Source organism: Corythoichthys intestinalis, chromosome 3 (genome assembly GCF_030265065.1).
Source record: "Corythoichthys intestinalis isolate RoL2023-P3 chromosome 3, ASM3026506v1, whole genome shotgun sequence".
In the NCBI taxonomy this organism is placed as follows: domain Eukaryota; kingdom Metazoa; phylum Chordata; class Actinopteri; order Syngnathiformes; family Syngnathidae; genus Corythoichthys; species Corythoichthys intestinalis.
This window is the reverse complement of record NC_080397.1, coordinates 13,960,903-13,984,840: the sequence shown is the minus strand read 5'-3', so window position 1 is coordinate 13,984,840 and position 23,938 is coordinate 13,960,903. Positions and strand designations below refer to the sequence as shown.

General features: G+C 39.6%; 1 protein-coding gene across 5 annotated transcripts in view; it reads right to left on the bottom strand.

The window, feature by feature from the left end:
- The window catches only part of kiaa0825 (KIAA0825 ortholog), a 306,720-nt gene that overhangs the window by 45,123 nt on the left and 237,659 nt on the right, over positions 1-23,938 (bottom strand). Inside the window, exon 23 of one of the 5 annotated variants that reach the window (XM_057831005.1) lies at positions 21,605-21,931. The exons of the other annotated variants lie outside the window; for them this stretch is intronic. Within the exon in view, the coding sequence (XP_057686988.1) occupies positions 21,823-21,931 (109 nt within the window). The 3' untranslated portion in view covers positions 21,605-21,822. Of the gene's footprint in view, positions 1-21,604; positions 21,932-23,938 lie in introns of those variants that run through there. 5 annotated transcript variants of the gene reach the window in all.

Below are 23,938 nucleotides of genomic sequence, written 5' to 3'. Positions count from 1 at the left end.
ACACGTCTGGCAGTGCAGGATTTGAGTCCCTGGTGGCGCATTGTGTCACTGATAGTAGCCTTTGTTACTGTGGTCCCAGTTCTCTGTAGATCATTCACTAGGTCCCCCCGTGTGGTTCTGGGATTTTTGCTCACCGTTCTTGTTATCATTTTGACGCCACGGGGTGAGATCTTGCATGGAGCCCCAGATCGAGGGAGATTATCAGTGGTCTTGTTTGTCTTCCATTTTCTAATAATTGCTCCCACAGTTGATTTCTTTACACCAAGCGTTTTACCTATTGCATATTCAGTCTTCCCAGCCTGGTGCAGGTCTACAATTTTGTCTCTGGTGTCCTTCGACAGCTCTTTGGTCTTGGCCATAGTGGAGTGTGGCTGACTGAGATTGTGGACAGGTGTCTTTTATACCGATAATGAGTTAAAACAGGTGCCATTAATACAGGTAACGAGTGGAGCTTCATTAGACCTCGTTAGAAGAAGTTAGACCTCTTTGACAGCGAGAAATCTTGCTTGTTTGTAGGTGACCAAGTACTTATTTTCCACTCTAATTTGGAAATAATTTTTTAAAAAATGAAACAAAGCAATTTTTTTTTTTTTTTTCCATATTCTATCTCTCATGGTTGAGGTTTACCCATGTTGACAATTACAGGCCTCTCTAATCTTTTCAAGTAGGAGAACTTGCACAATAGGTGGTTGACTAAATCCTTATTTGTCCCACTGTACAAAAACGTAGTCATCCGAATGAGTCAAGCTCTTGGCTCTAATGTGAGCTATTCTGGTTTATCAAAAATGCTGTTCTACAGTTGTCGGAAGTGATAAGAAATGTACAAATTCCAAATGATTTGCAAAATAATGATTTGCATAAGAACCCCAACCCCAAAATGACGATAGCTGCAACACAAATGCAAAATGACCACAAATTAAAGGGGTTTGATATACTCCTGCATCGGGGTGACGCCGTCGACGGCATAAACTGTTTTGACCCAACGCCGTTGCCTGAGGTGCGCCTCCCAAAAATCCTGACTATGCGTCACGGTGACCCGTTGCTACGTGAACGACAAGGACTGTGATTAGTTCACACAGAACCTCTTTTCCGTGATTGCTATTTCCTATTTGACTGCTAATAGATATTGTAGGTTGAATTCGTTGAAGATCGTCAAATCTGCCCGCTGACATTCGAAAGTATTGAAAGTGCATCTCTTCGTCCATACACCTCAGGAGGTAAACAAGTGTGGCAAATTCACCCGTTCTCTGCCTCGACCGGTTCAGTGGTCGCACAGACTGCCCCTGCAAATGTTTTCTGCATCTTCTGCATTTAACCAGTTAGAGTAAAAGCAATTGTTTTTCAATTTCAATGAGCTCCAGCTCGAGAAACGGCGGCTCCGTCTCTGACTATGCAGGACTTATAATGCTTATTGACGGCAATGGGTCTATGCAATAGCTATGCCGTCGGCCCAACGCAGAAGCATAAACCATGCATCACAATGGTCGATAAACTTTGGTAGATTGTTTTGTGACCATTTCTACTTTAGACTTTCAGAAGTAGTCATCCAGTAAAGATCATTGTATGAAGTTAGTCATTAATGGAATCAACCAGTAGAGATCGTCGCATGCGTTAGCCAGCAATGTTAGTCAGTCAGACGTAAGTTTGTGCTAACTTTCATTATAGCTCTCGCTTCTAGTAATGGGTAGCATCATGCAACGAAATCTACTGGATGATAAAGTTGTTATGGTCCGTGAATGCGGAAACAAGGTTGGACCCCAAAGCAGACAACAATCAAGGGACATGTTGAAGGGTTTATTAAATAGACACAGCAACACCATGCAATCGCGAAAACGGGGGGATTACAAAAAGGGTCCAGTTGTACAAATACCTTCACAAAGTAGAAGATTCCAAAACGAAGGAGGCAGACGAACGAAAAACCAAGGCAGGGGAGGAACTTACTAAATGCGATGCCAGGATCGAGAGTACAAAACGTCTGATGGCGACTAGCAAGGCAATATCTCAGCAATCCTTCCTTGGGTCGGCTCCGTTTAAATACACCGCTAATGGGATTGGACGCAGGTGTGACCAGGGAACTCCGCCCACACTCTAATTAAAACAATCTGACCAGTAGCTGAATGTAACACAAGTTAGTGCCTAACGTCATATAGCGGTCTCTACTGGAAGATTACCTCTGAAAAGCCTAAGGCAAAGATGGTAACAAAATTATAACAATCTTTCTTCTATGTACCGTTGAAAGTCTGTTTCCGTAGTGGTCATCTTTGCATTCGTGTTGTCGCAATTGGCATTTGTTTTTTTCTTTTGCAAAGCTTTTGGAATTTTCAATTTGCTTCCCAACCACCGTACTCATCAGGTCATTGCTAACTCTTAGACTCGCACTTCGCACTTTCAGAATATAATTGTTCCAGTTGGACTAGATTGGCTAAGATCAGTTAACCGTGGCAAACTCGTTAGCATTCTCCCTCGGCTTCCACTCATGACCCATAGCGCCAGTCTCAATGACACATTCCTGTTTCTTTCATTTCCTTTTCATTAATCCTGTGCTCTCTCCGTCCATTGGTAGCATCCCTACTAACAGACCCTCCACTTCCATCAACACCTCCTCCATTACGTTCCTGCCTGCCTTACTTCCTTCAGTCCTCTCTCTCCACTCTCATTAGGTCATAGTTGTGGTGATTTGTCAGTGTGGCCGTGTTGATTAATAGGTAGATGGAGCCCCTATATTAGGAGGCTGTCAGCAGGGGCTCGGCAGAGCCAGGGCCGTCCCGCTGAGCTCCCTCACCACCCAGGTGGCCCCATTGGGGCTAAATGAGCTGTGAAGGGTCCCGGCTATGCCCGCCTGCCCCACACACTAGGACGTTATGCACAAATACACACACGATAAAAAAAAATAAAAAAAAAAAAGGCACAAGCACATGCGGGAATACTCACACGTTTCTACTTTGAGATGCAGGCACGCTCACACACTCAACAGTCAGGGTCTCGCTGCCACGCATCCCTGCGTTCCCACATGATTTGTCACACTCCATCAATGGACAATAAGTTACTGCCACTCTTGCCTGTCAATGGGCCTTGTCTTCAGGAGTCCCCCTTCATGGTGTCTCCCAACCCGGGGGAGAGGAAGAATTTGGGCGGGGGTACTTATTGGAGAGAAAGTGAACATGTGGTGTTGTGTTGACAAGGTAGATATAAACAAAAAGTTCAAGAAAGATTCGAATGTAATGTTAAACCCAAAATTCATCATACCCTGCAGTTACAGAGACTTTGATTTTGCATTTTGTGAAGGTCAGAAGAATGTGAACCACTGATGGCTATTCGCAACTTGCGCATAACCATAATGCTTAGCGCCATGGTGGGGTAGCAAAATGTAAACAAAACATGGCCTCTCGACCTATCAAAGACATTTCCAATTTAAAGCTCAAATACCTTCCAGGAAGTTTCAAATTTGACAAAACCAAAGCTTAAACAAATGTGTACATTTTTATCTATTGATTTGGAAAAGCCCATTGGGAAAAAGTGCTCATAACCTTCGCGTGTGGTGCCTCAAACATATCAACTTCAGGACCTTCTCGTCAGGACTCACTATCTTCTCCGACTACTACCGGTGTCATCCCATCACTAGTTTTTACCTTGAAAAGCTGAAAAACTGGCAGAAAAACCTAGTTGGTGTCAATTTGGTGAGTGCCGAGACCGGAGTCAAAGAGTTTTTTATTGGAGTTTGCTACAACCAGCTAGCAGTACAAAAGTATAAAACGCTCTGTGCTAGCAAGCATAAGCACGGAATCCACTCAATAAAGTACGTAAGTAATTACCCTGATATAAAATAATTAAAGGATCATTATTAAGTATAATTCATTTTAATGCAGAGTCCATCCACTCTCGGAGCATAAGTATGTTTTTGCAGTGAGAGGGGGCCAGTAATCCTTCATTTTCAGGCAATCATGAAGATTGCAAGCTCATGTACTTATTTTTGGAAAAGCGAAATGTGATGCATTGTATTTAACCTGTAGCTACTCGCTAGCTACCCCACAAGGCACAAAGCATTATGGGTAATGGAGAAATAGCGAATAACAGCTCTTGGACTGTGATTACGAGTAGCTGCCTGGACCCCATTACCACGACTGCATCACATATACTAAATAATCAGTGTCGTCTTTGACGGATGGGACGGACCGACAGAGATTAAATGACCGAGTAGCTGGTACAAAGTGATTCTTGTAAAGACTCCTCAATGAATAGGTCAAAACACATATACTCCACCGCTATTAGATCACTGATTAACGCATGATTAGACATCTGGAAAATAAAAAAGCATTATGGTTAATGTGAAAAGTAGTTGAATTGTCGCAATGCGTAATAATTGCATTTGAAGTGATTATAGCTATTATGAAGTCGTTATTTCTAAGAAGGTTGAACACATGAAAGGGCGGCTCCGTACACGAGCTGAATAGACAGCTGTTACTGAAGATGTAAGTAACAGGCAGCCCTATCACATTTGCAGTATGGACGGCCGTGAAATTAAGACTAAACGTATGGCAATTACAATGACAATGTGCTTTGTTCGACATGTCAAGTATCAATCCAACACTTGCCAGGCGGCTTTCATATCATAGTTAATAGGCAGTTGGCGGGCCGGGCCGTCGCCAGCCACTGAACCGAGCTATTCATAAGCTGGCCCCAGTCATTGTGCCGAGCGCTTGACGAAACGGTAACACACACATCAGCTACATGTGTCCCCATGCAAATGAGTGCATTAGAGCGGACCCTGAAGAGTGGAGCGTGGCCAATAAATCCAGGCAGGGTGAGAAATGTATCCTTTACCATGCGTGTCCAACCCCATCTATTTAACCTAATTACACACACCACACCAGGTAATAAAAGTGTGGATGCCATCAATTCTGACATCTCATCCAGGACACTGCAAAGGACGTCTATTAAGATGTATAAATCCTTGGGGTTAGTATTTTGCTGGGTAAAAAGCATTTTAAAAAGGCTTCCCAATGGGTTGCTCTGAGAGTAATTTTGAACTACAGATTTCTTCTGAAACTGGAAAGTCCTGCTGCCACCAAAGAACACAGATGGGTCTACCTATTCATTTATTTTCTATCTCTTATTCTGTTCAGGGTCATTGGGGAGCTGAAGCATATCAATACCGCCAATCGATAACTAATTGTTCACTAAAGTTTGGTAGAAATGTATTGGGTCTACAATTGTCAAAAGTTTGGAAAGATACCACAATAATGAATCAAATCTTTAAGCTACCAAGCTACCGTGTAACTTTTTGACCTGGATCAGTCATGAGGTGGAACTTATGCAGTACTGCCTTTGGATTCCGCTGTATAAATAGTAATTTTACTGTACCGATCTGACCCATTCATTTGTAAGAGACAAGATTGAACAATGACACACTCTCAATCACAAGGTTTATTGTAAAAATGATAACAACAAGAAGAACGTATGCTTTGAACACTCATGCTGCCTTTGTTCAGCTACCATCCAACTAAAAAAGTGAACTGCCTCTTTCTAAGCGTCAAGATCAGCAAACAGTTGTCTGATCTAGTTTGTGATCTGATCAAGTATTGTTATTTCGTCTTCGTGATGAAGAAAAATGAGGAAATTTGGTGTAGTCATGTGATAGCTACGTCATCAACCGCTGCACCTTGCTGCATTCAGACATAACGCCACCCGGTAATGTACCAGACTTGTGACTAAGTCGCGAACCTGGTAAAGTTCCAACTAATGTTCGAGTCAACTGACTGCGCTCACACATGAGTGTGTCCCGGGTAAATAACGGAACATTACTGGACTTTAGAGCATGTATGAAGGTAGGTAGGTTCATGTAAAAAATGATTGTTTCAGGAATGATAAAAAAATTATTGTTTAACAAGTAGAACTCGTTAATTGCCTTTAACTAGTGTAGGTTCAAGCAAACTAGAGTGAAGTGTTCCAAAGTGTTCTCTGGCTACCTCAACAGAAGAAAACGACTTGGGGTAAATGTGAGTTATGAAGGAAAATGGCATTATTGCTAACATGCTAATCGATAATCGTAGACATGCTTGCTTCTCTTGTTTTAGTACAAAATATAATACAGTTATTAAGACCATAGTGTAACCAGCAATAAAAGGGATCTAAAATATGAGTGCATGAGAAAGAATTTGTGGGACAGGACATGAATGACTAAGTGATACGAACAGTATATAGTTGATGATCTACGTTAGTGGTCCCCAACCTTTTTTGCACCACGGACCGGTGTAATGTTGGCCTTTTTTTTCACGGACCGACAATGTGTGGCAGAAAATGACATTAAATATAAAATAACACATCGAGGCTAAAAACGAATATTAAGTGCAGGGAAAATGTTAGCCTGTAACTCCAGACTCACCGCTGTTCCAGCAAAAGAGTCTGGGACCCAGCTCCTTTTTGGCCTCTCGAGCCCAAAAGAAATTGTCCTTGCAATCAGATTCGTTTATTTTTGCGTGACGTGTTCTTAATTAGCAACGTCACTCTTGCGCGTCGGAAGTCGTTTCCACAACAACACAGATGGCGAACGGGAGAGCCAAGAATATGTTCCTATCCGCGGTAAATTCAGTTTTAAATGACCAAAAACACATTGAGTCGCTAAAACCAACAGTCTGTCTCACGTTAGCCATGCTGAATACACTTGCCTGTTCTCCACTCTCTTCGTATGTTTACATCCTCGCACTAGAGTTTCTTGTCGCTTTACCAACGTCACATCCGCCCATCGCTGATTGGTCCACTCTGCTGTCTGTTTGCTGTGGGTTGCTCCGCCCTAGGAATTTGATCCACTGAACAGTCGCCAGACTCTATAGCTGGAACAGCGGTGAGTCTGGAGTTCCAGGTTAGGAAAATGTTACTCACCATACACTGAATCAACCTTTTTTTTAACAGCGGCCTCTCCTAAAACTTGTGGGCAAATATCCGTGGTTGCAAGCATAATGAGTTCTTCTCTAATCGTGAAAGGTTTTTTAGCTGTAGCAATACGGTTCGCCATGAGGTATGATGATCTCAATGCATTCGCTTTTGTTGCCTCGTTTGCTTGCTCTTAGCCACATATGGGCAAATGGGCTTGGTTGTAGGCTCCTCTACTGGCTCAGCAGATGGCCTTTTCCTAGTAAAAAAACGTTGCCGCCCGCAGCACACAGCCAACAGCAGCTAAAGTTACTGTTTACATTGCCCGGCGCTGGACGCTATGGGTGTGCAAGCACCCTAGTAATTGCGGCCAACCACTTGATAGCGACCTATACAAATCTTTACTTGGATTAGTCTATAGAGTAGACAGGGATATTGATGTGTCAGGAGCCACAGGCCAGATTGCAGTTGTTAAAGAGTATTACAACACCTGGGGAAATGCTACTATTCCATCATTTATCCATAAACGCATGCCTTTTGGATTCATATCATGCCACTTCGTGTAATTACACACATCGCAACACCATGAAAATGATAGAAATTTGGATCGAACGTCAAGCTAAAACGACTGGCGCCCGAGATCCCCGAAACTAGCATATTGTGTGCGTGACGTCACAACTAGGAAAAACCCAGCTCAGTGCTTGGGTCCTGACAAAGTACTGAATGGCGGCGATGATGGCGGATATTTTTGTTTCTAGTTGCAGCAACGAATCTGACGTGACGAACGTTCTTCTATTAGTGACGAGGAGAGTTCTGTACCTTTCTTTGGTGTTTTGGGTTATCAATTTGAGCCCAAACGAAAGCCAATGCAGCCTAATGAAACGATCGCTGAGGGGGGCAATCACACTGACACTGGCAACAGATCGTGTGGGAAACACCGAATGGTTTGTTTTGCATTTCTTTTTGTGAAGCTGATACACCGTGACCGCAAAATAAAGTAATATATAGAATAATTATCATTTATTGTGCTATCATAGGTTTTCGCTCTGCCAACAGACACAAATATGAATGGGATTAAAGGATTTGTTGTATATATTTTTTGAGCTATAATTTATACATGCGTCCAGTCCTATACAATGCGTGATATGTTTTCTATCATAAAAGAGTACCCACTCTGGCCATTTCGAGCTTGGCTGCTCCCCTACTTTGCTTTGCCTGGGGTGGTGGGGTGGACTCATCAGTGCCAGTCATCATCCTATTTCTTGATATCTCGGGACATTTAGGTGGCTGCGCGTGTATGGTGGGCACCGCATCTGCTTTCAGCAGCAATTTCTTAGCTATACCTGATTTCATTTGTCCATAGTTCGAATAGCTTTCAGGTGTAAAATGTGCACCACACAAAACCGTGCCGAAGGCTGGGTCTGCAAAATTAGCCCTCTTATCACGGATGAACTTTACTCATTGTCTGCGTAGTCCTGCTCATTTTCTCGCGTTTGGGAACTCATGGGTACTACATTGCGAGAAATGGCTATTTGTACACCACATAGCACGACAGGTTTGAACCATTTTAGCAATTTTTTGATAAAACACAAACGCAACTCTCTCGTCGATAAACAACGATGGCACCTGCCTCGACCTTTTGTTTCCTGGCTGTGACGTCACAGCCCCATTCGGCTGTTTCTGGGCTACATTCGGAAATGTTCGTAATTTTCGATAATTGGTCATGAATGTGATTTATTTTTTTATTAACTTTATTAATATTTGTTATCTTGCCACATAACGGTTCTATTGATATCTCACAGCCCCTTAGTATTATTATTCTCTTTAATAAATCATTTATTTCTCTGCGGCCCGGTAGCAAATGTGCCACGGACTGGTATCGGTCCGCGACCCGGTGGTTGGGGATTTACTGATCTACGTCACACTGTCACCATATGATAACGGACAGACAGATAGTTTTAAGCAGGCGTCGTTCACCGAGTCTGCCCACTCAAGGCTGACACCGACAGAAGATAATCAGCGTCGCCAGAACAACAGTGGTTACGAACACTTTTGTCCAATCCAAGGCTGCCAACCCTCCTGAGCACCACCCCAACAGCCCTTCCGCTCTACCTCCCCGCAACACGAACCTTCAAAAAGACTGAACATTTCTGTAAGAATTCGTCACTTCTCAGGATGTCGAAAGGCTTGCTGTTATAATAGGACACTGGGCCCATTTTTTTTCTGTCTGAGTTTCCACTGTTATTCTCGTTTTTTTTTTTGTTTTTTTTGTTGCTGTTCTTGACTTGTATTGAATAGTTTACGTTGTGGAAAGTTGTTGTTAGAGGTTTTCTTCGGATTATCTAAATTAGTGTTCTTGGGAGTTAGATAAAGGTTACAAAAACACAAACGCGCGGCATTTGACTATGACCTCTCACGCCAACAGTTATAAAGTCAGCTTTGACATGCATAAGTGGCGCACAAAGAGATGAACCTACTCAGAGTTCAACTACCCCTATTACCTTCCCTGTCTTGATTTTGTCAACAGTTTTTTTTTTTTTAAACCCGGAGTTTCTTGACACTTGATGACAGGCCTTTCTCATGCCGGAGGTTGAGGCTGCAGGTAATTTCACTTTCAAACCACCAGTGTTTTATCCAAGGGTGACAGGACATGAATAGATGTCTCAGAAGCTTCATTCGCACACTAACTCGCCTTTTTCTGTGGCATACATGAGCTACAGCTGACCCCCATTTTGAATCCAGTGTTGATGGGACAAAGTAGCAAGGTCACAAAGCGGGAAGTAGAGGAATGCAAAGACAAGTAGCTCGGATCGCTAAGAGGTGATGAATTCCGTTGTGGGCAGACATTTCGGTGAACCATTTCAACTTTTCACCCTTCGGTCTAATTAGGAAAATTGAGGATCAATCACCTTAGAGTGGCAGCAGTATCTCATTGTACATGATGGAGTGTAGAGGTTTATACAGGCTATTAGGGGAGAAGTAACGTTTATGTAACAGGAGCATGAATAAAAATTGAAACATTATTTTGGAGCTCACTACAACTACTCTAGAGTGACATGGTTCAACAGTGTAATCCTACTATATTTTTGCTAACTTGATGACCTGACATTCACTTTGAAGAAACACATTTAGGTCCCTGCAATATTCATTAAATGTAGATTTAGTGCTTCAATATTAGAAATATCAGAACAAATATGCCCCAAATAGTCCAAACCTGTCACTAATCATTTTTATTACCCACACAATGCATTTCTTACACTTTCTGTGAAAAAGAAAAGACCTCCCGGCACCTGGATTTCCATATCAGGACGTCATTCTGGAATTTCGGGAAGACCTAATCCATCAAAGTCTGCACAAAGGAGTCTTTTCTATCAATAGGGATTACTCCATTACCACAACATACCTAAATTGAATAGGTTGCTAATATTATAAAGCCGGCTGAATTCAGGGTTTACTGACTCAACATAAATTATATAGACAGTGTTATTTATTTCCTTAGCATTGTCAAACTCATAACTAACAGTTTTATTCATTGGAATTGAGATGCCTGTTTCCCAAAACATTGTTTGTTTGCGCACTACCCAACACGTATTCAAAGAGTTGTAAAGAGGAGTGCATTATTCATGAACGTAAGTTTCTTTGTGAACATTATCCCATCTTCATTGTCACATTATGTACTAAGTGCATTGTACATGCCGGCGCTTCAGGCTTCCAATGCTCCTCCAATGCCATTGTCAACTATACGTTATACAAACAAGACCCTCTTGGCATATCTTTTTTCCCCTTTCGGTATATTTTATATGTAGGGACAAAAACGTTAGACCATCTCAAGTGTTACAATCATATTGCTCACATCGCTACATTACAGAGGCAAACTCATTTCTTTTATGTTGAACAGATATTCAACCGAGCAAGTTGCTCCTGTATTTGTGTCCAACAACAGCCTGAACTTCATATTGCGTTTTAATGCACTTTGCTTGGTTCATTATGCGTTAACATCATGATTAAAATATTGCTGAAATTCAAGTTTGCCTGTCCTCTTCATTTTAAAAGAATAACACAGGTCAACAAAAAATTGTTGTCTTGAATGCAAACACTTGTTTTATGTAATTAGGGTTGTTGAATTATAATCTGAATTTTATTTATACATATATTTTTAACACCACTATGTTCATAGGTAGCATTGGCATGTAACAGTGTATTTCTTGTTGTTGTTTGTTCTTCTCCTCTTCTGCCAGCTTCCTTCCTTTCTGTGCCCCCATGAACCCTCCCTGTGCTCTGATTTTTCCTCATAAATAAAACATAATGAACAACCACCATGGGAGTATAACTCCCATGTGATACATTAAAACTGTTCAGACAATAAAACTGTTCAGACAATAAGGACACTCATATTCATATTCTCCGTGTCTCAGCAGTTGAACAGGACAGGTTAAAAAAAATTGATTCAGTTTATTTTTAATGTAAACTCTAGTATTTATTTATTGTGCAAATCCAGATTAAAATGTTTGTGCAGAGCAAAACTATTACAAAGCGATATTTTACTAACTTACGTTGGCACTGTGTATTAAAACAACGTGCATTTAGACAACTGCATGAAAAATGTATATGACTATGCAAAGGACTGAAAAGGTAAATTGTTTTTTGTGTGAACATATAATTTGAATATAGTGCCACTAATATAACAATATCAAACATGCCGATTGCATGAAAACTAAAGCATACAGAAAAGATTATGCTAATTTGAAATCAGGGACTAATGACTTAGACTTTGATAATAAAAGAAGAAAAATGATTTTAAAAAAAGCCTATAGACTGGTAAATGTGAATTCCAATTTATGATGGGTTCAGCATCAGCACGAGAAACATGGCATCACTTTGTGATATCGGTTCAGCAGTTTTAATACTGTTTCACTATTAAAGCAACACTTGGTAGCTTCTCAGTTTTGGTCGATTTTAGTGATACAGGTGGAAAAAAGCGGTAGTGTTTTATCTTCCCATGGGGACCAGCGCTCACCCGAATAATGCCGTAAAATCATCAATCATTCAAAAATCAATCTCCCGGTCACCTGCAGATGGATTAAACATTTCTGTTTCCAGCGGCTGTGTGAAGGATGAATAGTAATAAGGTCATGAATCCAGTTGTGGCTAAACAATAGCATGTGACGGTTAGCAACCATGTGGCCACCCCACCCAAACTCGTCAGCACTGACGAGTTTGGTTGGGGGGGCGTCAAAGCCGGGCCAATGTTTATTCTGTATATCCTGGTAGCCTCTCTTTTTTCCTACTCAGACAAAACTTATTATCTCTTTTGTTGCCCTGCCATCTTTGCAGCATTCGCACTCAAGCGTTGGCATCGACTTCCGTCTTTATAATGAATGGGGAAAGGCGGAAGAGACGTTTGCCGTAAAGCAGTCAACACATTTGTAGGTTTTTTTTTTTGTGTGTGACAGGGTTCCTGCCACCCTCCTTAAAGTTAATTAGTTCCGGTGAAAGCGATACAGACCCCCTCAAGATATAAAAGTCAACATATTATCACAAATGTTATGAAAATATTTCATAAAGGTTGAAAAATTACCTGGTGTTGCTTTAACTTTGGTTTAATGCTGTCTACATTTTTTAATAATATTAGTTTAAAATGATGAAAAATGAAATGTAAAGACACAAATTCACACCTTTGCCTAATAATAATAATAAAGATAAATAAATAAATGATGACAATCTCATTCGATCGCTGCCAGCCCCTCCCAATCCAAATGGATTGGACGTCCATCACCGTTAATGGCAGCCCACGACTTAATATTCCGAATTCAAAAACTGTATTCACATGTTCTAAGTACTGTATCTTTCATTCATTTCATACATTGGCCGTATACAGTAATTGTGATCACACAGCATTAAGTATGATCATCCTCCATAGAAAGCCTTAGCCACATTGATAGAAAATGCTTGTAATTGTGCAAGTGCGGTACAAATGGCTTGCTAACATTACTTTATGTCTTTCTACAATGCAACCCATACACAGCACCCTGAAAGCTCCTACAAATTGGACTCCTTCTTTCATCCAGCATAAAAGCTATGTTTACAATGGAGTTGTGGGGCTATACCTTTCCTTGCTTTGACGCCATCCACTCCACCTTGTTTCATGTGAGTGAGCATCCACAATAGCTTGAGTAATGAATCCAAACTGCCATTCCCGTGAACAAAAATCCCCATTTTATGGGCCATGTGCAGACAACTTGAATAACTGTGCAACTTGAGCAAATAACTGCCATCAATAATTTGTCGCTCTTGCGACTGTAGTGGAGCGGAAGCACATTTAGTTGGGGTATAACGGTACACAAAAGTCACGGTTGGGTACGTGGTTTGATATGGGTTCGACACAACAGAGTTAACAAAAAGGCTTCTTTTATCACAGCATTTAAAAGTTAAAGTTTGTCCTATTGGATGAAACTAAATAGCAGCTTTTATTTGTATTTATTTATTAAGAAAACATCAAACTAGTGAATCTGTGTTTTTTTTTGTTCTAACATTCTTTAATTCAGAGTTTATGTGCAAAAATCCACAACACACTAGTTTTTGTGGGGCTCAACTGAGATAACTGTTAAAGTCAGGTAGCACTCGCTAGTTGACAATCTTGTTAACATTTTTTTTTTTTTTAACTAAAAATACTACTTTTTAATGTTGCATTACACCAGTACTTCTCAAATAGTGGGGCGCGCACCCCCGGGGGGGCGCAGAGCGATGCTGGGGGTGGCGCATGTAACCTCAGGGGACATACTTTTTTGCTGCCATACTAGAATAACGTGTACTTGCACATCCACTCCAGTGTGTGGCAGTGGCGCTGTCATTTTCAGAGTATGCACACTATTTGTAAACCAAACAAGAGCACAGTAGTAGCACACCGCAAAGAGATATGAAGACCTGTCCGCCATTTTCGGGCCGGGCTCACGCAGCGACCCGCTGTCTTTTCCGGTTCTCACATGTCCGCACAAGTAGTGCCGTGTTCGGCTTAAGAGCGTCACAACAACTGCACTCACCTCCGGTTCTCCCCTGGCTGCCGGGAATTCGCTGTTTTCGGGCCGTTTGGCTTTAGGCTTCTACTTTCAATACAGTGGGAGTCGAGGAAAGACCACCCTGTTTACTTGTCTATAAAATTTTTGGGAAGCCAAATCAATTAAGACGTCACTTAAAGACATTAGACCTCAATCTCGTTGATAAGCCGCTTAATTGTTTTTTGGCGAAAACGTGCCGAATATTGCCAACAATCGTCCCGCTTTGTCAGTGTTATATCAGTAAACTAGAGATCATTGTTTATTAGCATGCTCAGTGCTAAATAACCCCACACCATTGCAAAGGAGCTGATACTGCGAGCAGCAAAAATAAAAACTGTCCCTCTGTCCAATGGAACTATCGTTTTTGTTTTATTAATTTTTGTTTTTCGGTCAAATTGTTTGGCATATTGTCCTCATGAGTTAATATTGCTAATCGATTTGAAATTTATATTTAATGATTTTATTAAATTTTATTTTTCAGTATCAAATAGTCAAAAAATGTACTTTGAGTGTATTTTTACAGTGTGGATGTGACTTTTATTCAGACAAATTGATGCGCTTTAAGTCTTTTCTGTTACAAACAAAGTAATGTTAATAAAGTACTTTATTGTAAGTTGATCTATGTTACTTTTTTCTTTGGTAGAATAAAAGACAATGTTTGGCAGAGGTGTACTTATAATAATATTTTTATAGACAAATGATACTACATTACTACATACTACATTGACGGCAGAGAGTTGGGGGGTGGGGGGCGCGAAACATTTACGTCTTCCTGAGGGGGCCGTAACAGAAAATAATTGAGAAGCACTGCATTACACAAAGATATCTGTAAACCATTACCAGTGAACATACACTCCCAAATGAGACATATTTTTATATTGTCTAAATCCCACGCTGCACATTTCCCATAACTTTCCTAGTAGTGATCAATAATAACTACAGTTGTCCGATAATAACATTTTAACCGATAACTGACCTTCCATTATTGTACAACTCCAAAAATCCGATTCAAATATCGTACCAATACCGATATGGACTAAACATATTATGGTTAATTGTATTGTGATGCCCACTAGACGCTTTAATAATGATGATGCTCACATAACAAATCCCAAGTTTTTTGGCTTGGAGAAATGTAATGGTATAATAACCATAACTGCTGTGCTAAGCTATGACCAGCCCTTGGACAAAGGCAGAAGGCTTCTACATTCACTTTGAAAGCCACACGTATATTGGCCCAAACCCAATAATCAAAAACCGATGTGGATATTATCCGATATCATTTTAAAATGCTTTTATCGGCCAATATTATTGGCATATCGGACAACTGTAATGATAAATTCTTCATCTGTTTTGGTTTGCCTTCTTTTTCCGTAATGTCAGTGATTGGGTTTTAGGCGCATAACCTCTACCGCCCCCTGGAGTGAAGGAGGACTTACTCCGATACCCAACATGGATTTTTCATTATTTTTTTCCTCAAACGTAGCTTGCACCAAACCGTGATACCTGGTACCATGACAGTACGGGACGAATGCAAATACCGTTACACTCTTAACATTTTAGCTGAAACTCTAGATTCACCGCTGGTCCAGTGATTGAGTCTGGCGACTGTCCGGCGAATCAAATTCCCAGGACGGAGCAAGCCACAGCAAACAGATAGCGGAGTGGACCAATTAGTGACGAGCGGACGTGACGTTGGTAAAGCGACAAGAAACTATCTGTGTTGTTGTGGAGACGACTTCCGATGCGTAAGAGTGACGTTGCTCGTTATGAACACGTCACACAAATAATCAAATCTGATTGGACGGATGATTTCATTCGCCTCGAGAGGCCATTAAGGAGCTGAGTCCCGTCTGACCGTGCCAGGCAATTAACATTTAGCCTTGCTTGGTGGGACTCAGGTGCACATGGGGTATTTTACGTGAGCAAGAAAATAGCATGGACAGTTGCCGTCACAGCTTAAAATAAGCATATTTCTCATCTAACTATTTAGGATTGCTCTAATTACTCTATATGGCTGTAAATGGTCTCAGGACATTTGCAGCTAATCAAACTTCACCTGACATGTTTTCCTTTGACATATGGACACTTTCTTTTATTTTACAGCCTTCTCTCCGGCGGGCTCGTGTGTACATACATGCATGTTTGAAGGGAGAGAGCAGGCTGCAGACAGTGGCCACTGGGAAATTAAGGAGCACTTTGTCATGCATCCTTAAATGTGTGACACCATGTCTCAGGAGACGGTGCCTGATTGGTCTAGGAAGCATTCAAGAGTGACTGGTGAGTGATGGCCTCGAGGGGATATGGTGTTCTTAGGAGTGTGTGTTGACTGGTCTTGGACACACAGGACAGCAGTGTGACTTGTCTGGATGGCACCCTGTCAGAGGCAGCTGGCAATGTCTAGTGATGTTGCCACAAGGGAGTCATATGCCACTCTGGTGTCCCTTTTCGAGATTCACAACATTTTAACATGTACACGTATGTCTGTTTAAAATATGGTATTGCATCCGAACCAGTCATTTTTGACATAATATAATCATTTGTTTCAAATCTTCTGGATGAATGGACAACTTCCATAGCAAATTGTGGAGACAATCATTCTTGAAGCAGTGCCCATTTTAATTTTCGGGTGTTGCAGTAGTTATATTCAAATAGGGATTGTTATATCACAATCACAGCAAATGCTACAAATGCAATTTTGCAATCAGAGGTAGCAAGGCCAAAAAGACCTCGAATGGAATGAAATAGTGCAAAAAAATACAATAAATTGCACAAAAAAGTGCTGAATATAGAAAATATAATTGTTTGTTGCTTCAATATTTGCCTATCAGTGTCATCAAATGTATGCAATGTAAAGCAAGTGTCTGAACCTGGGTTATTTGCATTGATAATTCACAAAACCCAAATTTCGCAATGAAAAACTAATAACGCCTAAATTTTAGGTAGAGGTTGTTCAGACGTTTCAAAATTAAAATATATCGCAAGAGCGCAATGGAAACTTGAAAAATCTGCTGCTGAGATTCTTTATCTGAGCTGGGATTCTGTGAATTTCCTCCTGAATTCACCATGGTTACTAAAATGGCACATTGCTTACTTACTCAAGGTCACTGTTTGGCAGAGCTACCACTTGCTTTTATGTCTGCCAATACGCAAAAATTCCTGTTTTTTCAACAGTGGTCAACAGTTCAAGAATGCATTCATTCAACAGGATGCCAATTAAAAGGATGTCATTTTTTATAAAATTCCATAGTTTTTCCTTAAATGGCATGTTTAAGGTTTCAATTATTCATTCATTCATTTTCCATCTAGGAATAAAATATTTTTCTTCCATCACTCTTGGTTTTATTGGATTGTTTTTTTGGGTCACACTGTTCAACTCGCTGTATATTTACCGATTAAAATGAGTCAAAAGTGGTGGAATTGTTGCTTTTTCGCTGATAAGCATCATGGGTAATCTAAATCTTGTAATTATTGAATTATTTTTAGTGCTGTAACGAGATTAAAATGCTTAATTGTGATGAATCGCATTGGGCCCATAGTTAGCTCGCAATTACTCACATTTTTAAAAAATTCTTCTTATCATGAATGGAATTCTAATTTGGGCTGATTTTCACTGAACCGAGTGGGTTTTACTGTGCGATTGGGCTGGAGACTTGACTTTCCAATCCTAGCTGTGAGTCATTCTTGTTTTCGTCAACATCGAAGATAATGAAAATATATCGTCAATGAAAAAATTTTTTCATGACGATGATGCGACGAGCTAAAGATGTGTCTTGGGAGACAAAAACAATGAGATGAATGCCAGTTTTTGTTGTTGAGACAACAAGAGAGAATATGCAATGTTGCTTAAGACTTTAAAGGTTTGCGCCGAGTGATCATCACACACTAAATGTAACTCATCGCGTTAGCATAGCATTTGCTTTAGAATTATCAACTTTAGCGTGCCGAGCACCCTCTTAAACACGCGGACATCTTTTTTCTTTCTTTTTTCTTTTTACATACCCGTATTTTTCGGACCAAAAGTTGCTACTTTTTCATCGCCATTTCTACCCTGTGGCTTTTATAAGGAAGCGGTTTATTTATGTCCCCCCCCCACCCCACCCTATATTTCAAGCTTCATATTTTCTTGTTAAAAATAATAAATTTGGATTATTTGACATATTTTAAAAGAATCACTTTCAAAATTCTGCCATGACATAGCTCTCAGCCGCTACAGTAGCACAGATAAAGCTTGCCAGAAGCTTGCCAGACTTACTCGAAAACTCAGGGTTTTATTAGATGAATATTGCTCCATCTGATACTACTAGTATACAGTCCTTGTCAAAAAATTAGCATATTGTGATAAAGTTCATTATTTTCTGTAGTGTACTGATAAACATTAGACATTCATATATTTTCGATTCATTACACATAACTGAAGTAGTTCAAGCCTTTTAATGTTTTAGTATTGATGGTTTTGGCAAAAAAAAAGTCAAGATAAAACAAAAATCCCTAGCTCAAAAAATTAGCATATCATGAAAAGGTACTCTAAAGAAGCTACTAACCTAATCATCTGAATCAACAAATTAACTCAAAACCCCTGCGAAAGATTCCTGAGGCTTTTAAAAACTACCAGCCTGAGTTTATTGACCATGGCATTACTGTGCTCCATTGGCCTGCCAACTCTCCTGACCTGAACCCCATAGAGAATCTGTGGGATATTGTGAAGAGAAAGTTGAGAGACACCAGCCCCTACACTGTGGATGAGCTTAAGGCCGCTATCGAAGCATCCTGGGCCCCCATACCAACTCAGCAGTGCCACAGGCTGATTGCCTCCGTGCCACGCCGCACTGAAGCAGTCATTTCTGCAAAAATATTCCCAACCAAGTATTGAGTGCATAGCTGATATAATTAATTGAAGGTTGAAGGTTTTTTTGTTTTAAAAAACACTTTTTTGTATTGGTCGGATGAAATATGCTAATTATTTTAGATAGGGATTTTTGTTTTTTCTTGACTTTTTTGCCAATATCATCAATATTATAACAATAAAAGGCTTAAACTACTTCAGTTATGTGTAATGAGTCTGAAATATATGAAAGTCAAATGTTTATCAGTACATTACAGAAAATAATAAACTTTATGACAATATGCTAATTTTTTGAGAAGGACTAGTATGCTGCTACAAAAGAACCATTTTAAATGGATGGGCATCCACTATTTGCTCCGACAAGAGAACGCGATGCTAGCATTGATCAGGCGTTTTCAGCCCGCACTCGGAGGACTATATTGCCACAGTATACCACAACAAAGCTACTATATAATGGTTAGCGCCAGGTGTTGACCATTTTTTAGAGGATTTAATTTACATCAAGCTTAGCAGGCAAGGTAAAGTGCATTATATATCTTTGCAAATGTAGTGACCTGTTCTTTAAAGTTATTTTGTTTTTAAGCATTCAGACAACACATGTCGGTGATGTTGATGCGTGTTTATCTGGCTAATAAATATATTTTTGATCAATCAAATATTTCTGCGTAGCATCTATGTAAATATCCAATGTTAAGATACAGAATGGACACCTGCGGCTTATAGTCAGGTATGGCATATAAGTGGGCTTATTCTAAAATTTTCTGAACTTTGGCCAGTGCGGCTTATAATCAGGTGTCCTTTATAGTCCAGAAATTACGGTACAGTTCATGGATTCTAGGTGGGTTTAATTGAAAATAATGTACAGCGGTACCTTTACAGACGAATTTAATTCATTCCAGGACCTTGTTTGTAAGTCAAAACGGTCGCATGTCAAGTGGGATTTTCCCATGAGAATACATTAAAATTCGATTAATTCATTCCAAAGCCCAAAAACGTATGCCAAATTCTTCATAAAGACTGCGGTTACGATTACAAATACCAATTACACATTGCAAAACAAATACATTTTAAATGTAAATCAGAACAATAATAATAAAATAATATTAATAACAAATGTGGCGGTTGTGTTTTGCATCCTGTTCTGTTCCTGAACGCAGCATGTGACTGACGAGAGTGAGAAAGTTGCGGAAGAGCGGGACTTTTTTACGTTCTCTTGTAATGTTCTGTTGTTGTTGGCGTCAACTACTGCAGACTGTAGCCGTGTTGTGTTGTCCAAGTTTTGAAATAAACGATGAAAAACCTGACGGAGCTGATGACTTCCTTGCCAATGTTGCACTAATAATAATTCTCATTTAACTTATAAAGACTGGCGAACGGAGGTCAGATTTGGAGATCATAGACATATTCCAGCTGTGTTGTCAAGCCAGTTCACTGACGCGCACACCACAGTCATATTTTTCTTTCATTTTCATCTTAATTTCAATGGTAAGCGTCACCTGCACTAACCTTCTTGGGACCTATGTTGATTTCTCTCACAAGAAAATCCGTCCGTCTTGCAGGAAAACAATGAAATTCATAAATCAGCCTATTTCGAGCATGTCGTCATATGTCGAGACAAATGACGAGTCAAATTTTAAATTTCCAAATTTTTTATTTTGGATGTCGAAAGGATCGTATGTTGATGTGATCGTATGTCGAGCTACCATTGTACTACTTTTCCTGCTGAGTGTGCGTTATCATCATGAAATTGGTTTTATTTTTTTTTTTACACTACAATATGTGCACAAAATATTTATGCTCATTTGAAATTGCTGGGAACCTTTTGTTTTTGGACTCAAACTTTTGAATTTTAAAGACGAACACACATTTTAAGACATTTTTAAACTGTCGACTAAAACTAAATGAAATTCATATGAGATTTTGTTGACTAAAACTAGGCAAAATGACTAAGACTATGTTTGTCCAAAAGACTAAAACCAAGAAAAAAATAAAGAATGCTGCCAAAAACAACACTGTCAAGTGAATATAGACAATATCGTTGTTTATTGCTTCAATATCTGCCCAAAGAAAAATATCAGCATCGTCAGCTGTATGCAATGTAAAACAAGTGACTAAACCTGGGTAATTTGCATTGATAAATCAAAAACTGAAATTTCGCAATGAAAAACTACTAATGCCTGAATTTAAGGAAAACGTGGATTTTTTTCCTGTGTGATTGGGCTGGAGACTGACATTTCGATCTGGCAACTTTAGCTGTGAATGCTCATTTTTCAATGCCAGTGAATTAAACAAGAAGCTGAATGGTCTTCTAATATAAATAATGGAGGAAGCATCCAAGATGAGCTAAAATCCACACTCAACAGGGGGGCCGGCATAATTGCCGCGCATGTCCCTCATATTTACTATTTTTAATAGGCTGTTGGCATCTAGCACACAATAGGCTGACATGTTTATTTTGAGCTTATTTGGTAGCACTTTCATCAGGCTACAAGGACTGGCATGGAGTAGGCTAGAATGTTGGAGTTGTCTGGCTGCTTTCTGGGCCTGATAGATGTTAGCGCCACTTACCACCTGAGGGGCGAAGGGAGGGGATCGGGGCGACGCAGTGAGAGAAATCCAGGATTTACGCTGGCACTGCGTTTTTGTCCAATTAATAGATTGCCAGTGCGTTGAGCATTTTGCATGACAAAGGAGGCAAACATTAAACTGCCATTTGTAATGAAAATGCACTTTGCAAATTAAAAAGTGGAGAAACCCAATTTTTTCCCTACCTCTTTAGGAAATAAACAGTCCTTAACCAATTAGAGCACATTGTAATAATTCCATGATTTATTGCAGGTTGTTTAACTTTCAAAACTCGGCTAACCTATATTAAGGTCACAATCCATCATGTCTCGCTTGGATTGCTGCTGTTGAATTAGCTGCTTTTGATGATAGTATGAAAGAAGTATTAGCACTTGTCAACAAAACTGCTTACAACATAACATTAGTATGCATGGACTGCTTCGCCTATTCATTATCTTGGCAGGTCCACACACGTGTTTACCACCTTTATAAACCAGTTTGCCAGGCCGACAGCACACGCACAATGTTTGGTTTTGTGATGGAGCGCCGACATTCGAGCCACGGGGCACGCTCTTCTCGCAGTGTAAACAGGCATCTGAAAGATATATGCATGAGGCGCAAATGGGGATGGAAGTTGCAAAAGAAAATGAGCAATAGTAGTGGTTCTGTATGGTGGAAAATGTGTTAAACTTTGCTAGGCTAAATTCAAGTGAAACAACATTATGTGTAAGTGCTTCATTATTCATTACAATTTCTCTTTCAAATGGTCGTGTTATAAATTGCACTGACAGTATAAGTAATGTGAGATCTATATTAGCTCACAGGTGTCAAACTCTAGCCTCTGGGGCCATATCTGGCCTATCACGCCGTTTTGAGTGGCCCAAGAAAATGAATCATATGCTTTGACTTCAGGTTGCTTGTTAAAATAATATTAACATACAATTTTAGTAGTTTTCAATGAACAGAGAATCTACAGAAAACTATTTACAGGTGTATTTTTTTAAGAATAGAATTTTTATTGTTCTTTTGATCTAAAAAAAAAAAACTGTTACTCATTTGTTTTTTTAAACAAATGAAGTGAATGAACTAAAAATAAATAAATACAATTTCAGTAGTTTTCAATGAACAGAGAATCCAGAGAATATTTGCAGTTTCCCCCCCCTTTTTTTTTAAAAAAAAAAGAAAAGATCATTTTAAATTGTTTTAAATAAAAAAAAATTAAAAGTTTTTTGTATTTTTAATCATTTTCAATGAACAGAGAATATACAGATTTGTTTTAAAAAAGACAAAATAGAATTTTTATTGTTCTTTTGATTTAAAAAAAAAAGGGAAAAATAGGAGGATTTGACTGTTTATCGTATTTTTATTTTTTTTTTTACAAAAAAAAGTTAAGATATAAAATAAATAAATACAATTTTAGTAGTTTTCAGCGAACAGATAATCTACAGAGAATATTTGCTGTTTTTTCCCTTTAAAAAAAAAAAAAAAAAAAGATAAACATATTTTTATTGTTTTACCATTTTTTTCCTTCTATTTCATAAAACAAAGTAAAAATGAGTACCGTGTATATACTCCCCTCTTGGTTTTCTTTCTTTTTTCTAATGTAAATTTAAAAAATTACATATATGATAAAATATTTTTGTTATAGAAAAAAAGAGGTTTTGGACCATTTTTAGGTCAACAATGTCTCAAAAAGCTTAATTGGCTATGAAAATAGTTTAGCTCGTTAAGATTAATTTGATTATCGATTACTTGTAAATTAGTTCTGGCCCTCCATAGGAAACCAGAACCACCATATGGCCAGCGATGATTTTGAAAATCCAAAGCGTTACTGGTGTTCTAAAATCATTCACCACCATTGACAATGATAAATGTCTAATCAGGTGGCTCTTTTCATCCTTCTGTTTTCAATTCAAATTCTTTGTCACCAGGAGTAGGACGTTAATTGCCATCATTGGCACTGAGAGAGTCAATACTGGTTTGGCATGCACCACTCACATCAAATATGTCCGTTTAATAGCACATTTGGGCAAATGAAACGGTGTTCCTGGATGGAAAAATGTTAAGATTTTTAAACAAGCCGTTTTTCTCTGAACTGAAAAGTAAAAACGTGAGCACAAAAGTGCCTAGCAAGGTCTCAACCGGAGAGGGAAACTTGCAGTGATGCAGGTCGGTGTGACATGGTGACATTTGCCTCCACAACTGGACTCTATCGCTGTAGCTTCACAGTTTGCTGCGATGCCCCCCGACCGTCAGCCATGCACTTAAGTTCACCGGAGCATATGAATGGCCCCGTTTTGACTATTAGGCTCCTTCTCCTCTCTAGTTGGTTCTGGGTAGTCAGACTAGCTGGCTTTCCTGTATGTTTAAACATGCACTAAGGTGTAGAGGCGGGGTACACCCTGGCAAGGCACACACATCCACTGGAAAACATACGATGATCGACATGACATATTGATAATCGCAGTTAGGACAAAGCGTCTCCATACGCTGCCTCTGATCCGACTGTTCCTCATGCCGTTCTACATCTCCAAATCTCTCTCTTGTGCCGTGTCGTGGCGGTTCCCGGATGATTATTCATGTGCGTTTAACTCCCAAACAG